General features: G+C 43.1%; 1 protein-coding gene across 2 annotated transcripts; it reads right to left on the bottom strand.

The window, feature by feature from the left end:
* Positions 1-1,472: 1,472 nt before the first annotated feature.
* Positions 1,473-17,959, bottom strand: stat2 (signal transducer and activator of transcription 2). 2 transcript variants are annotated; one of them, XM_083562957.1, is made up of 24 exons: positions 17,675-17,959; positions 16,921-17,052; positions 16,681-16,825; positions 16,504-16,602; positions 16,127-16,219; positions 15,713-15,791; positions 15,524-15,603; positions 15,295-15,443; positions 15,061-15,219; positions 14,854-14,943; positions 14,591-14,650; positions 13,002-13,022; positions 11,459-11,552; positions 11,298-11,345; positions 11,080-11,163; positions 10,682-10,780; positions 10,179-10,314; positions 9,042-9,094; positions 6,073-6,167; positions 5,417-5,556; positions 5,051-5,239; positions 4,725-4,779; positions 3,706-3,764; positions 1,473-2,961 (listed from the first exon to the last, which is right to left on the bottom strand). In XM_083562957.1, exons 2-24 carry the CDS (start codon positions 17,049-17,051, stop codon positions 2,663-2,665), a joined length of 2,457 nt encoding a protein of 818 aa, XP_083419083.1. In that variant the 5' UTR covers position 17,052; positions 17,675-17,959; the 3' UTR covers positions 1,473-2,662. The 2 variants fall into 2 exon arrangements, with proteins under 2 accessions (XP_083419083.1, XP_083419084.1); XM_083562958.1 differs by having other exon boundaries at positions 16,504-16,599; positions 17,675-17,926.
* Positions 17,960-18,119: the final 160 nt, after the last annotated feature.

Raw genomic sequence — 18,119 nt, 5'->3', positions numbered from 1 at the left:
CACCACCCTTAACCATCATCGCCACCACCCTCAACCATAATCACATCATCGCCACCACCCTCAACCATCACAACCACCACCCTTAACCATCATCGCCACCACCCTCAACCATAATCACATCATCGCCACCACCCTCAACCATCACAACCACCACCCTTAACCATCATCGCCACCACCCTCAACCATAATCACATCATCGCCACCACCCTCAACCATCACAACCACCACCCTTAACCATCATCGCCACCACCCTCAACCATAATCACATCATCGCCACCACCCTCAACCATCACAACCACCACCCTTAACCATCATCGCCACCACCCTCAACCATAATCACATCATCGCCACCACCCTCAACCATCACAACCACCACCCTTAACCATCATCGCCACCACCCTCAACCATAATCACATCATCGCCACCACCCTCAACCATCACAACCACCACCCTTAACCATCATCGCCACCACCCTCAACCATAATCACATCATCGCCACCACCCTCAACCATCACAACCACCACCCTTAACCATCATCGCCACCACCCTCAACCATAATCACATCATCGCCACCACCCTCAACCATCACAACCACCACCCTTAACCATCATCGCCACCACCCTCAACCATAATCACATCATCGCCACCACCCTCAACCATCACAACCACCACCCTTAACCATCATCGCCACCACCCTCAACCATAATCACATCATCGCCACCACCCTCAACCATCACAACCACCACCCTTAACCATCATCGCCACCACCCTCAACCATAATCACATCATCGCCACCACCCTCAACCATCACAACCACCACCCTTAACCATCATCGCCACCACCCTCAACCATAATCACATCATCGCCACCACCCTCAACCATCACAACCACCACCCTTAACCATCATCGCCACCACCCTCAACCATAATCACATCATCGCCACCACCCTCAACCATCACAACCACCACCCTTAACCATCATCGCCACCACCCTCAACCATAATCACATCATCGCCACCACCCTCAACCATCACAACCACCACCCTTAACCATCATCGCCACCACCCTCAACCATAATCACATCATCGCCACCACCCTCAACCATCACAACCACCACCCTTAACCATCATCGCCACCACCCTCAACCATAATCACATCATCGCCACCACCCTCAACCATCACAACCACCACCCTCAACCATCACAACCACCACCCTCAGCCATCACCACATCATTGCCACCACCCTCAACCATCATCACCATAATCACCCCCCTTAAACACCATCATTACCACCACATCATCGCCACCACCCACCGTCATCACCACCCTCAACCACCCTCCCCACCACCATTAACCGTCACAATCGCCATAATCACCACCCTCAACATCTTCACTGCCACCATTATTACTATTATCATCATCACCATCTTCATCATCAGTGATTCACATAAGAACCTTCTGTTCAATAGGAAGTAAAATAAAAGCTTTTTTATTTATTTTTGTTGAACTCATTTACAGGAAGTTGGACATCAAAGCAACATCAGACTCCTGATCAGATCCCAGTGGTTCAGTTTTGGTGAAAACCTGATCGTTACATTCACCATAATCATCATACTGAGCAGAACATTTTCTTTCATATAAAGTGCTACGTTGGTCAGATTCATTTCTTTTTTTTTGTAACTAATTTTTCCTTCACATTTACTTCAGAACCATCACTAGGAGAAGATGAAGGAGAGAGAGAGAGAGAGAGAGGGAGGGGGGGGGAGAGTGAGAGAGAGAGAGAGAGAGAGAGAGAGAGAGAGAGGAAGAGAGAGGGAGGGGGGGGGGGGAGGGAGAGAGAGAGAGAGAGAGAGAGAGAGAGAGAGAGAGAGAGAGAGAGAGGGGGGGGGGGGGGGGGGGGGGAGATCCTGTGTTCACAAAATTCTGTTTTTTCTGCTTTTTGTAAAGATGTTTGTGTTCCAGAGAGCAGAGCAGGGCAGGGCAGTGCGGTTACCATGGCAATGCTGTAATTAAGATAAATACTGTATAATTGTTAAAGTCACTATGAATTCAGTAAACTGTTACTATGTAGAGGAGAAGCTCAGGACGTTTCTCCATGACGTGATGCTGCTGCCACCTCCATGCGTCTCAGTGCTGATTTAAGGGGCGAACGGGGTTCCATAAAAACCAGCTCTGTGGAACCTTCTACCTTTTATCTCCCATGGTTACTCCTTTCTAATCCCCTTAACCGAGAACAGACCCCCAGACTAATCCCTCAACCCCTGACTCATGTAATGAATCCCCTCATCTTCTGGAATAATCCATGACTAACTCCCAGACTAATCCTGTAAACCCTGACTAACTTCTCGATTAACCCACTGATTAATCCTTCAACTTATCAACTAGCTTTCGTTGGACTTGTTGTCACTCCTCGGGCTATTACGATGTTCTACGAGTTCCTACAGGAGCAGCCGGACTGACCTACATGAAGATCATGGGACACTTTCATTCGGCACATTACTAGGGTTTATTTAGAGATGTGAGCTGCAGCTGCACTGTCCTCTGGAACAAACACACCGAAACACAGGTGTAGATCTTGTTAAAGGTAAAAAGCAGTAGAAAATACACAGGTTTATATTTTTGAATTTTTGAAATTACACCATCAAAAGATCCAGGCTGAAGGTTTACTCTACAAAAGGAACGTTCACACCATCCAGGAGATTCGGGTCGCTGAGGAACTCCTGCAGTGTCATGCACCTCTCTGGAGAGAGAGCCTCAGAGGGCAGGTTCAGGAACAGGCTGAAACCACGAGAGTTCTTCGGAGAAAATTCAGAAAGAAAATCCGTAATAAGCTCTTCAGGAATCTCGTTGAGTGGATATTCCAAAACGCTGCGGGGAGAATTCGGACTGTTGCTAAGCATCGGGGAGTTCTCTGGTCCTTGCAGCATCATGTCAGGGTACACCTCAAGAGGAGAGGGAGGGTCTTCAAGACAAGATCACAGAAGGGCATGAGTTCAAAATGAAACCGAAATCACATAATAGCTAAACATTTACGCTAATGTCAGATCATGTGGGTAAAGATTTGAATTAATAATAAAACTGACCTCATTTTACAATAAGAAATTAAACCCCACGCAGTTTCATCTTGTAAACAAATTTGACTGAAACTTTATTGTAAATTCAAAATGAACCCCTCAAAAAAAAAAAAAAAGATTCAAACCAAAGATCAATTAAAAGTGAGCTAAAGTCATTTCACAATTGAAAATGTTAAAATGGTTAAATAAAAATTTTTTTTTAAACCTTTTATAAACGTCATTTTTTAATGTCACAATAAAAATATTTATTTTAAAGCTATTTTCTTAAATAAAATCTTGAAAAAAAACACTTAAAACCCTGCAGCAAATCGGAATACAATAGTAACCCATTAACCGAGTAAAAAAAATTTAATTAAGATTTTAATAAAGATTTAAGACAAAATAAAGTTCAAGTGTGAAGGATGTACACATGTAGATTGTGTGTACAGTGGAAGTGTAGTAGTGATGTAAGGGGAAGGTTAGAATAAGCAGTGCACCAACACATGAACGCGGGTGACGGGAAACGAGTGACACATGCAACAGACCCCTGAACATTTAGAACATGCAAGAAGATCAGCATGCCATTGTCAGGAAATCACTGACAGGAAGGAGACGGACGATCTGATTGGTTGTTGGGGTGGGTAAAGACTCACCGTTGTGCTGAGCACACAGTTCAGGCGCCGGGCCTTCGGTCGCACTCGTACACCCGTTCCTGTTGCAACCAAGCACACAGTAACACGGTTACTATGGCAACCACCCTTAGCAACCAATGGCAACGCGACAGCCATCCGAGCGACCGATGAGAATCGAACCCGCAGCTTCAGATATAATCCCATAATATATATATATATATTTTTAATAAACAAGATACAAGATGTAACCATGGTGACCAATAACAGACAAGCAAAGAACACAATGATGACAAAGGAGTGCCATTAAATTACATTTATTTTGTCAAAATTTCATCTCCTCCATGAAGCTCAGCAAGATCATTAGGAAATGTCTACAATCGCTGTTTCACTCTAGATAGAACTGGAACCTCGATGGTTACTATGGTTACAGCCGTTTATAAGCAGTGCATTCATTTAGATTCAACTGACAAACGCAAACTACCTGTAGTTCAGGCAGGTACAGGCTCAGGTCTGCCCTCTAGTGGACTCAAAGTTTATAGATTCATCCAAGAATCTTAAACACTTAAACAGCTGGAATCTGAAGATGTTGCTTAATTCTCTCTAACAGTACATTCCTTCTGATATGTTATTGTTTCCATGGCAACGTCTCATTTTACACACGAAGCCCGAACACGAGTTTATGAAAGGAGTCGTTAGCGTGAGAGGCTGGTGAGGGAACGAGAGTTTATAGCTGCTGTAACGTAAGTGACAACAGGAACTCAATCGCTTTGTAATTTTGTAATTATAAACGGATAAAAAATACGCCATTCTTTAATAAGTAAAACATGGAAATCGTTGATAAACCGCTGCGCTGTAAGAGGAATAAAACGCTGGGGTACGTGTTATTAATGGGAAGTAATCAGCCTCATGGCGTTGCAGTGACTGCGCTGATTACTTTCCTGTAACAGCAGCGCACACACAGGGGTTCATTCCTCACATCATTCGTTATTATAATAACTGAATCTCATTAAATAAAATCAGAACTGCAGAGCAATACTTACTCTTTAGAAACAAAGACCAGCTTGGTTTTGATGTATTTAATGTAAGGACTTTCCGCTGAAACACACACACACACACAGTTATTACCATATGAGTAAAACCACACACTGCTCTTTTCTAATCCTATGATGTTTTGTTCCCAGCCAATAAGAAGTGGGCGGGGCCACACTGTAACATGAGTGATGTCAGAGAACCTCATAGACCAATCAGGAATCCAATTTCTTCTCAGCTTCTTGGTATTTTATAAATCTTTGACACACTGAAACTAAAGCAACTCATTTAAACACTGCACACACACACACACACACACACAGACTGAGCCTCTTACCTCCGGTCTTCTCGTTGTAGTACTTGCCGAACGCCTGGTCTTTCGGGATGTTGGGGTACAGGAACAGCAGCGGGTACACCGGCGCATTCTCCGCCTCCATGATCTGAAAGTTGCGTAGGATCTCAGGGAAAGGAATCTGCTTGAGGTCTACTAGGGTGAAGGGCTGCACCGTCCTCACGTTGGGTTTACCTGCAAACACATCTGGGTCAGGAAATGCAGCTGGACGAGGGTCAGGTTTTAATCTGTAACAATGGAGCTGTGAAGGCACGCTGCCATACAACCTCTTGCTATCTTTACGACTGTGTGTGTGTGTGTGTGTGTGTGTGTGTGTGTGTGTGTGTGTGTGTGTGTGTGTGTGGAGAACACCTTTAACGCAGTACTCCACCCAGCTGAACGTGATCCCTCCATCTCTGATGCTTTCACTGAAGCGCAGGAGGAACGTTCCTCCCTGTTTCTTCTTCAGCAGCACCTTCTCTGTTCCTTTACTTACAAAACCCATGATGGACCTACACACACACACACACACACACACACACACACACACACACACACACACACACACACACACACACACACACACACATTCTTTCATTTTTCCAGGTTTTTTTTTTATTCATTAACAACCTTGAATCTGATTCTCAAAATTCCTTGAGTTGTTCCTCAGGGTTCAATATTCTGCATTTCTCTCAGGGTTTTGTATTACTTGAGAAACAGCAGTCGACCTTTTACAGTCCTGATTCATTTCAACACAATATCCACAGGATATGGCCAAAGGTTTGTGGACACCTAACCATAATATTGGTGTGTTTATCTTTTTAAACATCTCATTTCATGTGCTGTTATAATAATCTCCACTCTTCTGGGAAGATGTTCCACTAGTTCTTGTAAATATTCATTCAACCACAAGGGTGTTTGAACACACACACACACACACACACACACACACACACAGACACACACAGACACACACAGACACACACAGACACACACAGACACACACAGACACACACACACACACGTACCCATCCTCCCACATTTCAGCGAGGTAAGCCTTCACCAGGTTCAGAATTCCATCCAACCAAACCCAAAGGGAGAAGTTCTGCCCAGGGATGTTCTCCTACAAAACACACAAATTTACAATTATTCACTCACACACACACACACACACACACACATTGATTTTGGCAAGCCGTCTCCGTCGTGTATTCACTTTATTAAGTATATTTGTCTTATTTGTGTGCACATCTGCACAAAAAGTTACCACGGTGCTTGCTCATGATCAATCGTTTCTTCTTAACCTACGTTGGTCCGTAGAAACTGTTTCTGCTTCTGATCCTCCGTTCCTGTCTTTGTTGCCACCTGAAATACGTCGTTTACCGGACTGTGAATGTCATCGGAGGAGGAAACGCTACAGAAGACGGGGAACACGCAGTGGTATGTTGGTACGCGTGAGGAAGTACCTCTACGCGTCTTCGCCTGGAGGCCCGAGTCATGCAGACTCCCGGAGTTTGGCATTCAGCTGTGATCGCGGCTCGATTTCGTGTTCGTGGTCTCGCAAGCGCGACGCCGTGTCTGTTTATCCGGAACAACCAGGATCGGTGCTCTCGGTAAGGTGTACTGCTCCTAGACTACGGATCTATAGAAGAGGAGTAAATCCACGCAACCTTCGTTCACTGGATTATTCCCCATCGTCAGAGACTCAACATCATTTTACAACATCTTACTATCGATCCACTCATCAGGAAACGGACTCCAGTGAAGTAAAGATGGCGTTGCTAAACCTAAGATCGATTTCAAACAAGACATTTGCTATTAATGAATAAATTTTATCTCATGAGTTGGACCTTCTTTTTATGACTGAGACGTGGCTAAATGCCGGTGAACTTGACCCACTCTCTGAAGTTTGTCCTAAAGATTATAACTTATTTTAACAGGTCAAGGTCAGTTGGTCGCGGTGGGGGCTTAGCTACTACAGTGGAACCCGGTTATGTCGACGGCGTAGGGGATGCCAAAAAGCGTCGAGATAACCGATGATCGAGATAAACGAAAACCAATATGGCGGCAATATATTAACGTGCTTGAAATTTCTTTATGTACATGATGTGCGTTAATAAATGAGAATGTGCATGCACGTGTTTTTGGAGGGTTTTTTTTACACAACAGCGTTGCCGCGATTTGTTTGATTGGTCATGCGGATGGAGAAAACCTGTAATGCGGATAAGGAGGCGGAAGCCGAAGTAAACGCAAACAAAGTTTATTGAGACTCAGGAGATCATCCACCAATACTTGTAGTGAAGCAGTAATATCCAGTGGTGCGCTCCGGGAGCGCCGTCCACCAAGTTCTGTGAAAGCAGAGACAGTCGGTGTAAAGAATCCACGGATCCGCGCTATGGAAAGCGCAGCGCTGGGCAGCAACGGATAAACGTGGTGCAGACACAGCAGGATCGGAGTAATCCGGAGGGCCGTTGAGAGAGTGCGGATTCCGAGAAGAAGGGTACGTAGCGGGATACGTATACGCGATCACACAGACCGCCATGAACCAACACATACGATCATGCACAAACAATAACGGACCACGAGTGTGAGGGGCTTAAATAGGAGATGGGATGAGTGAGTGAATGAGAGTCAGGTGCGTGTGATCAGCATGACTGCGACGAGCTCCGTGTGGGAGAAGAAGCAGGGTGCTTCGGGGAAAGCCGCCGCCGAAGGGGGCGTGGCAGGGGGATTCCTGACATAACCGACATTAAATGGCAAATTTGCCCCCCTTGTGCTCGCGATACTAGGGTTGGGCGACATGAAAAAAATCTACATAACCGATTAAAAAATGCTAAACAAAGCGAGAGTTTGGCGGTTCCACTTCAAAAAACGTTGACTTAATAGGGTTGTCGAGTTAACCAAGGTCGAGATCAGTGGGTTGGACTGTATTTAAGTTTGACGGCTGCAACCCACTTTTATGTATACTTGTTTATATAGTTGATTGTTGATTCTGGAAACCGTGCAGTTTTAATCCTGCTGGACCTCAGTGCGGCATTTGACACTCTCGATCATGGCATTCTTTTAAACCGCTTACAGCAAATTGGGATTCAAGGACATGTTTTACATTGGTTTGTATCCTATTTAAAGGATCAAACCCTCTCTGTAAACACTGGCAAAAATCCATCATCTTGTGCACGTTTTATATGGGGTCCTGCAGGGCTCAATTTTGGGTCCTGTTCTATTTTCTTTATACATGCTTCCTTTGTATGCAATATTTAGGAGGCACAATGTTTCATACCTCTGTTACACAAATGATACTCAGTGTTATCTTCCCGTGTACCCAAAGGATGTCTCCAGTCTACAGTGTCTGATCGATTGTCTGAGAGATGTTAAAGAGTAGATGTCTGCCAACTTCCTTCAGTTGAATGAGTCTAAGGCTGAGGTCTTAATCTTTGGCTCTCCTGCTTCTACAGAGGTTGTGGCCAGTAAACTGGGACCTCTATCTGATAATCTTCATTCACATGCCAGAAACTTAGGCATTACTTTTGACTCCGCCTTGACTTTTGATAAACTGATTAATGCTGTGGTAAGAAGTTTTTATCAGCTAAAGAATATTGCAAAGATGAAGTTACTCTTAACATCAAAAGACATGGAGACTGTAATACATGCTTTTATTTCATCCAGATTAGATTATTGTAATGTAATGTACTTGGGTGTTTCACAGTCTCTATTGTCTCGTCTTCAACTGGTCCAAAATGTTGCTGCTCAATTGTTAACTGGAACAATGAAGAGGGAACATATTTCACCAGTGTTGATATCTCTTCACTGGCTTCCAGTTAAATTCCGTATTCATTGTAAAACACTGTTGTTTGTTTATAAGGGTCTCCATGGACTGGCACTACCCTATATCTCCGATCTCCTTCTGTTCCAATGTAATGTCTCTAGGGAACTTAGTTTAGTATAAATAAATTTGACTTGACCATAACAACAGACAGCAGAGGGTTTCAGCTCTCACCTTTGAGAATCTGGTCCAGGATATTTTACAACTTTCGTAGTCATCTTGGTTTCCTGGACAAACATTAAACACACACAGACACAGACACAGACACACACACACACACACAAACTGAATAAATTCCACTGCTACAAATAATATAATAAAATAAAATCAATTCCAGGAAAAAAAACCATTGAATTGGTTTGTGTGAACTTTCGGTCCATTTCTGATTAAATAATGAAAGCAGAAAAAGGACACACACATACACCCACACACACACACACGCACTTATTTGTTTTATGGTGTTTGTGAGAGACATTCCTTTTGTTTCTATGCAACAAACTGGGTAAAGTAACGTTCTAAAGATTTCCTTTGAACAAAGATGTTCTTCACTAGATGGAGATTTGTTGTTCATCTCAGAGCAGTTCAGGAGGATTGAGGTGCGGTGACTGGGCAGGTGGTTCCATGAAAAATATCACTCCAGACGTCTGTTTACTCTCTAAATAACACGTACAGAACTCAGACGTGCGCTTCGACTCCCAGACAGAACTGGTGCTGAAGTACGGAATGGAAGCCATGTTGGTTCACTTTTACTTTCCTGAATCTTCCCTGATCTAAAACAAAACAACCCCAAACCATTAAACTCCCACCTCCATGTGTAAGTGTGGGGGTGAGGGAGTCTGATCACATCTTCTCTTCTGTTCTCCTTCTTATACTCTTCCACTGTCCAATTCTTGTGTGTTTGTATGAACCTTTATGTCTCAGATACTATAAAAGGCTCTGGAACAGGAACTGGATTTAATCTTTTTTTATTATTATTCCTTTCATCAGCCAGAGGAAAGCCTTCAAAATCTTGCAGTACCAAATATGATCCTTGCTTTAAAGTACACAATATTAGATCAGACATCTGATCCTTACCAGGAAGTCAAAGGGAATTTCATTGTTTTCTCAGAAAGTAAATTTGCATAAAAGACAGATAAAGATAAACAATTAATGATATATTCAGAGCTCCGAATGCTGACGTGTGGTATTTCAGTGTATTTAAACCCCTGCTGTGTTTGTACCTCAGACACGTGACACACACACACACACACACACACACACACACACACACACACACACACACTTAACCATAAAGCTCTGTGGTTTATTTACCGAAAAGTTTCTGTGCCAGAGTCTGGAGCTGCTCTGCATCCAGGCCTCGTTTGGCACACGACTGGAACTGCCAGCTCAACATCTGCCCCAGCTGGGCCCAGGTGGCTACGGGGGAACTCGCAAAGAACACCAGGTTCTAACACACACACACACACACACACACACACACACACACACACACACACACACACACAGAAATATTAGTGATGCTCATTGTTCATTGTATATTAGAGTTGTTCTGTATGTTAGATGAGAGTGTGTGTGTGTGTGTGTGTGTGTGTGTGTGTGTGTGTGTGTGTGTGTGTCAAGTCAAATCAAGTCAAGTTTATTTGTATTGCGCTTTTCACAACAGACATTGTCTCAAAGCAGCTTTACAGAAATCAACAGTCAAGGTGAATGGTGTGCATTTATCCCTGGTGTGTATGTGTGTGTGTGTGTGTGTGTGTGTGTGTGTGTGTGTGTGTGTGTGTGTGTGTGTGTGTGTGTGTGTGTGACCCTCTAACCTTGGGGTCAGTAGACAGCATGTTGTACCACAGTACAGAAGCCCAGGCACTCTGCTGCTGACTGGAGTTGGAGATGACCACAACAGGCAGAGTGTTCGTCTGAGAGAGAGAGAGAGAGAGAGAGAGAGAGAGAGAGAGAGAGAGAGAGAGAGAGAGAGAGAGACCGACCAAAAGAGAAAGAAAGAGACAGTGAGAGACAGAACGACAGACAGACACAGAGAGACAAAGAGAGACAGACATTGAGAATGACAGAGACAGACAAAAATGGACAGAATGACACAGAGAGAGAGAGAGAGAGAGAGAGAGAGAGAGAGAGAGAGAACAAACTTAACAAAACTATAAACATCTTTACATTTATGAGGCACAAACAGACAATCAGATAATCAAACCTGTCTTACCTCTAGAGAGACAGACAGACCATGCAAACTGAACTGCGTCTGGAAGCGGATGGTGTGGAGCTCCTCAGTCACACTCAGGGACAGCTACACACACACACACACACACACACACACACACACACACACACACACACACACACGTGGTGACGTCCCGTTAGAACTCACAACAAATGTGCTGATCAAATCACTTCATCAGTAATAACTACAATAAGACTCACGTCGTTGCTGCCTTTCCCTCCTGCTCCAATCTTCTGCTCTTTCAAAGTCTGAGAAATGAAACAAATCGTCTCACTGATGTGTCTCAGGATGAAACAAAACGCATGTAAAGCCTTAAAACTATTACAAAATCATGAAAATCTAATAATGAAATAAATCCCACCAAATGTCTGAAGTCTGCCACCATTCCTCCGCTCATGCTCTCAGACATGTTCAACACTTTACTCGACGTCCCCAGAACGTTGAACTTGCGATACCTTCAGCAAACAAATTCTGTTCTCATTATTTTAATTATTCAAAATATTACCGTTTAATCATCTACTATTTACACGTTACGCTTTTGGTTGGGAAATGCAGTTGTGTGAAAAAGTGTTTGCCCCCTTCCTGATTTCTTGGTTTTTTTGCATGTTTTCACACTTTAATGTTTCAGATCATCAAACTAATTTAAATATTAGTAAAAGAGAACACAAGTGAACACAACATGCAGTTTTTAAATCAAGGTTTTTATTATTGAGGGAAAACAAAATCCAAAACTACATGGCCCTGTGTGAAAAAGTGTTTGCCCCCTAAGCCTAATAACTGGTTGGGCCGCCTTCAGCAGCAACAACTGCAATCAAGAGTGTGTGAAAACCTGCACTGAGTCTGTTTCTGCGCTGTGGAGGAATTTTGCTCCACTCATCTCTGCAGAATTGTTGTGATACAGGCACATTGGAGGGTTTTCCAGCATGAACCCCCTTTTAAAGGTCATGCCACAACATCTCAATAGGATTCAGGTCAGGACTTTGACTAGACCACTCCAAAGTCTTCATTCTGTTTTTCTTCAGCCATTCAGAGGTGGACTTGCTGGTGTGTTTTGGATCAGAACCCAAGTTCCCTTCAGCTTGAGGTCAGGAACAGATGGCAGGACATTCTCCTTTAGGATTGTTTGGTAAACAGCAGAATTCATGGTTCCATTTGTCACAGCAAGTCTTCCAGGTCCTGAATCACCAGAACAGCCCCAGACCATCACACTACCACCACCATGTTTTACTGTTGGTATGATGTAATTTTTCTAAAATGCGGTTCAAAAAGTTCAACTTTTATCTCTTCAGTCCACAGAGTATTTTCCCAAAAGTCTTGGGGATCATCAAGATGTTTTCTGGCAAAACTGAGATGAGTCTTTATGTTCTTTTTGCTCAGCAGTGGTTTTGGTCTTGGAACTCTGCCATACAGACCATTTTTTGCTGAGTCTCTTTTTCAGAGTCAGGAACACTGACCGTAACTAAGGCAAGTGAGGCTGCAGTTCTTTGGATGTTGTTGTGGGGTCTTCTGTGAGCTTTTGTCTGTTACCATGTTCCATGTTCCATGTTTTTGCCATTTGTGAATAATTTTTCACACTGTGGTTCTCTGGAGTCCCAAAGCTTTAGAAACGGCTTTAGAACCTTTTCCAGACTGATAGATCTCAATTACTTTTGCTCATTTGTTTCTGAATTTCTTTGGATCTCAGCATGATCTCTAGCTTTTGAGGATCTTTTGGTCTACTTCACTTTGTCAGGCAGGTCCTATTTTTGTCGGGGGGGGGGGTTCTTTTTCTGTGTTCTCTTTTACTAATATTTAAATTAGTTTGATGATCTGAAACATTAAAGTGTGAAAACATGCACAAAGAAATAAATCAGAAATCCTCCAAAACTTTTTCACACCACTGCGTCTTCTTTTAAAACACGTACCCTTTCACATTCGGGGCGTCCCTGAAACACACAGAGGAAAAAAAACAACATAATTTGGAACATCACGCTTGTTGTCATGGCGATTTGTTTTATACAAACCCGATTCCAAAAAAGTTGGGACACTGTACAAATTGTGAATAAAAACAGAATGCAATGATGTGGAAGTTTCACATTTCATTATTTTATTCAGAACACAACATAGATGACGTATCAAATGGTTCATTTAAAGGGAAAAATAAATTGATTTTAAATTTCATGGCATTAACACATCTCAAAAAAGTTGGGACAAGGCCATGTTTAGGAATAGAAATGTTGTCCCATTCTTGTCTAATACAGGCTTCATCTTCCTCTTTATAATGCACCAAATGTTTTCTATGGGTGAAAGATCTGGACTGCAGACTGGCCATTTCAGTACCCGGATTCTTCTTCTACACAGTAATGATGTTGTAATTGATGCAGTATGTGGTCTGGGATTGTCATGTTGGAAAATGCAAGGTCTTCCCTGAAAGAGACGACGTCTGGATGGGAGCATATGTTGTTCTAGAACTTGGATATACCTTTCAGCATTGATGGTGTCTTTCCAGATGTGTAAGCTGCCCATGCCACACACAATCATGCAACTCATACCATCAGAGATGCAAGCTTCTGAACTGAGCGCTGAGAACAACTTGGGTTGTCCTGATCCTCTTTAGTCCGGATGACATGGCGTCTCAGTTTTCCAAAAAGAACTTCAAATTTTGATTCACTTTGCAACAGTCCATTGTAAATGAGCCGTGGCCCTGAGAAAACGCCTGCGCTTCTGGATCATGTTTAGATATGGCTTCTTCTTTAACCTATAGAGTTTTGGCGCGGTGAATTGTGTTCACCAACAATGTTTTCTGGAAGTTCTCCTGACCCCATGTTGTGATTTCCATTACTGCAGCATTCCTGTATGTGATGCAGTGGCGTCTAAGGGCAGAAGATCACGGGCATCCAGTATGGTTTTCCGGCCTTGACCCTTACGCACAGAGATTGTTCCAGATTCTCTGAATCTTTGGATGATATGATGCACTGGAGATGATGAGAACTTCAAACTCTTTGCATTTTTCTCTGAGAAACTCCTTTCTGATGTTGCTCCACTATTTATCACTGCAGCATTGGGATACTTGGTGATCCTCTGCCCATCTTGACTTCTGAGAGACACTGCCACTCTGAGAGGCTCTTTTTATACCCAATCATGTTGCCAATTGATCTAATAAGTTGCAAATTGATCCTCCAGCTGTTCCTTATATGTACATTTAACTTTTCCGGCCTCTAATTGCTGCCTGTCCCAACTTTTTTGGAATGTGTAGCTCTCATGAAATCCAAAATGAGACAATATTTGGCAGGACATTTCAAAATGTCTCACTTTCAACATTTGATATGTTTTTTTTATTCACAACAAAATATAGATAAGTTTAGGAGATTTGTGAATTATTGCATTCCTTTTTTATTCACAATTTGTTCAGTGTCCCAACTTTTTTGGAATCGGGTTTGTATATACAGTATATATATATATATAAAAATAGCACATAACAACAACAACAAAATATAAAAGGAAACGTTCTTACATGTCAATGGACACGCACACTTTCATGGCATGGTTGAGTTCAGGAGCCTTAAAGAGAAACCTGTGGACAAACAAGGTCAGTTACACGGACCACCGTATGGACAGAGAAAACCATCAGGCCAAAAGTATTGGGACACATAGCTGACTGCACTCAGGAGGAGGAACCTCCTCATCTCACCTGACTTTAATAACACTCTTATGATTCTTCTGTTTACAAAGACACCAATTTTATGGATGGGTGTCCACAAACTTTCGATCTTTTACCTGGTTTTGACAGAGAACTGGACGTTTGTGCGCAGAACCAGAGGACCTCGACCCTGCGGCATGTAGGGCTGCATCTCCACCACGAACGCGCTGAAGCAAACACACACACACTTGAGTCAACAATGTGGGGGGTTTTTGCCATTTTTTAACGAATAATGTCAGTGTGTGTGTGTGTGTGTGTGTGTGTGTGTGTGTGTGTGTGTGTACTTCTTCAGCAGGGCCGTTAGTATTTTGTCCACTTGTTCCAGTAACGCGGGTCTCAGGTTCTGGATAGGATCGTTCTCGTAACTCAACTTGCTGTGAAGCTCCTCCAGTTTCATCAGGAACTTACGCAGCTGGAAAATCCCGTCCCCCACCGCAGTGAACCTGCCCAGATCAGACACTACAGGTCAGAGATCAGAAATTATAATCAGACGATTAGTGAGTGTCACAAAGTCCTACCACTTCTCCAGAGGTTCGAGGCTGGTGTCTGCTGGAGCCCCGATGCAGGAGATCTGCTGCCTGTGCTTCCACCCTTCCAGCTCCTCCAAGAGGATGATCTGGAGATGATCTGCCTTGACCAGCAGAAACTCCATCTCCGAGAGAAATGACTGAGGAACATGGAAACGTTGTTAAGTTCTACAGATTTTTTTCTAAACGATACTATGGAACACACAGGTTCTACACGTACCTTTCTGGCAGTGTTGAGTCTTTTAAGCATCATTTTTAGCACATTTATCTGTGTGTTTCTCTCTGTTTCATCTGTGGTTCCTGTAATAGATCCACATACATCCATATCACCAGAACAACACTGTGGAATAGGAAACAGGAAGTGATGTAAAAACATGAAGGGTCTGATGTAGAGGGAATCTGATCTCACCATCCATTTTGTGTGTCTGATATTTGAAGTCAAACTCGTCCTGCTGCTCCTCCAGACACCTTAGTGAGTGCTCCATCACCTGTCAATCAACTCCTCCATCAATACACCAATTATCTACCTACACATCCACCCATCCATCAATCCACTTCATCATCTACACATCCATCCAATTATACATCATTTCATTTAATTATCTACACATCCCTCCATCCATCTCTCCATCCATCCCACCATCCATCCATTCAATTATCCATACATCCTTCTATCCATCCATTCATCTAATTATTTATCAATTTCTTTATCTACCCATTAAACCATGTATTTAATTATCTAACCATCGATTCATCCATCCATCCATCCATCCACCCATTTAACCACCCATCCAGTACACAGCAGAAGTTCACTGAGACACACCTGAACCTTGCTCTTAAAATCTTGTATGTTCTTCTCTAAGTGCCTTTGAGTTTCTGACTCCATGGAGCTCTGCTGAACCTGCAACATCTGCACCTGAGAGAAGAACAAGTGTCTGGGTGTTAAAGTGTCATGAGAGACGCCTGGATTTTCACTTTCAACTTTTATGCATCACCCAAACGATGATGATGTTAGTGGTGTAGATGATGATGATAATGAAGGTCAGTAACGAAGGTAACAATGCTGAAGGTTGTGAGGACGCTGATAATCGTGAACAATATTGACGGTGGTGATGATGGTGGTGGTGGTGGTGACACTAAATGACTGAAGTCGTAGAGTTGATGATTGGGATGATATTTCAGTCTTAATATGTTTCTTACTTGCTGTGCAAGTTCTGCTGACTCCAGAATCTCTCGCTCCTTAACCAGGAACCAGTTTATAACCTCAGCCAGATTGCACGGATTTTCCTGGTACTTCTGCTATAAAGAGAAGAAAAACAAATTGTATAAAAACTCACATTCTGCTGAACTGAAATCAAGAGGAGGAACGAGTTGTACCTGGAAATGCTGCTTGTAATGACGGAAATTACGGTGCATAAGGAAATTATTCTCGTGCACAAATCTGCTGTACTGATTATCCAGATTCTCCACCAGGATCTGGAACAGGACCACGGCCCGAGACGAGTCCCGCGAAGCTGCATCCCTACACACACACACAGTTCATTTATTTGTGACTCCATCCATCAATTTACAAAGTATGTGTGTGTGTGTGTGTGTGTGTGTGTGTCTTTTACTCACCAGTTCTGCTCCTCTATCCAGTGGGCCAGGTATTCCCTCACAGCCATGGGTAGCTCCTCAGGGTGGTACAGCTCATCCAGCTTTTGTAAACACACCGAGTCGAGCTGCTTCAGACGCTCCCACTGCGACATTCTACACACACAATTAACTCCATTATCCATCCATCCATCCATCTATGTAATTATCTACCCATCCTTTCATCATATTATCCATCTATTTAATTATCCATTCATACATTAAATGATCTACCCATCCATCCATCCATTTATTCAATTATCAATCCAATTATAAATCCATCTATCCTTCTATTCACACACATACACACACACACACACACACACACACACACACACACACACAATATCCAGATAACACACACATTAAATGCATTTATATATGTATATAAATATATATATATATATATATATATATTAGATGCATTAAAAGGCGGGGGGGGGGTAGTGACGTCACCGGAAATGTGAATTTCGTTTGCACACTGTGGATGATTTAAGAGATTAAAATCGCACTTTGTTTTGTCACTTGTGTTTCCGGGTTATAATATAATATAATATAATATAATAATCTGATATAAATAAATAAATAATAAACTCCTGAATGTGTTATTAATAATAAGGACATGAAGGAAAACCGGAAGGGAAAAGTTCGATTTGACTCTTGAATACGTTCACGCGATAAACTCGACTTAATGCGCGTTAAATAAAAGACGTGAATAAATAAATAAGACGTCACTCACGTGTACTGGAGTTTAGAAAGAATCAACTCTCCAGAAGGAAGAAACCGGAGAAACTCCGCTCTGACTCGGAGCTCATGTAGGGTGATGCACACAGACCTAACAGCTGCTGATGAACCAGAATCAACACAAATCAACACCAACAAAACACTAATCAACAAGTCAACACAAATAAACAAATCAACAAATCAACACATCAACCGTGTCACGCAGCTGTGTGACTGACTGACTGACCAAACGCGCTGTTCCCTCATCCCCCCTCCGGAGGCGCCGCAGCTCATTGGTCAGACTGCGCGGAACAGCTGCCCTGCGCCGCTACACCATTGGCTGCTCGCGTTCAAAGTTCCCGCCCACGCGTGACGCTACGCTCGCGCTCAGTTACGCAGGCCGCGATTGGACGTTGCCGCCGCCGCGCGGAGGGGGTGTGCGCGAGGAACAGCGCGAGCGA

This window comes from Silurus aristotelis, assembly GCF_946808225.1.
Source record: "Silurus aristotelis genome assembly, chromosome: 2".
Classification (NCBI taxonomy): Eukaryota; Metazoa; Chordata; class Actinopteri; order Siluriformes; family Siluridae; genus Silurus; species Silurus aristotelis.
The sequence above is the reverse complement of the archived record's forward strand: the minus strand, read 5'-3'. Positions and strand labels throughout refer to the sequence as shown.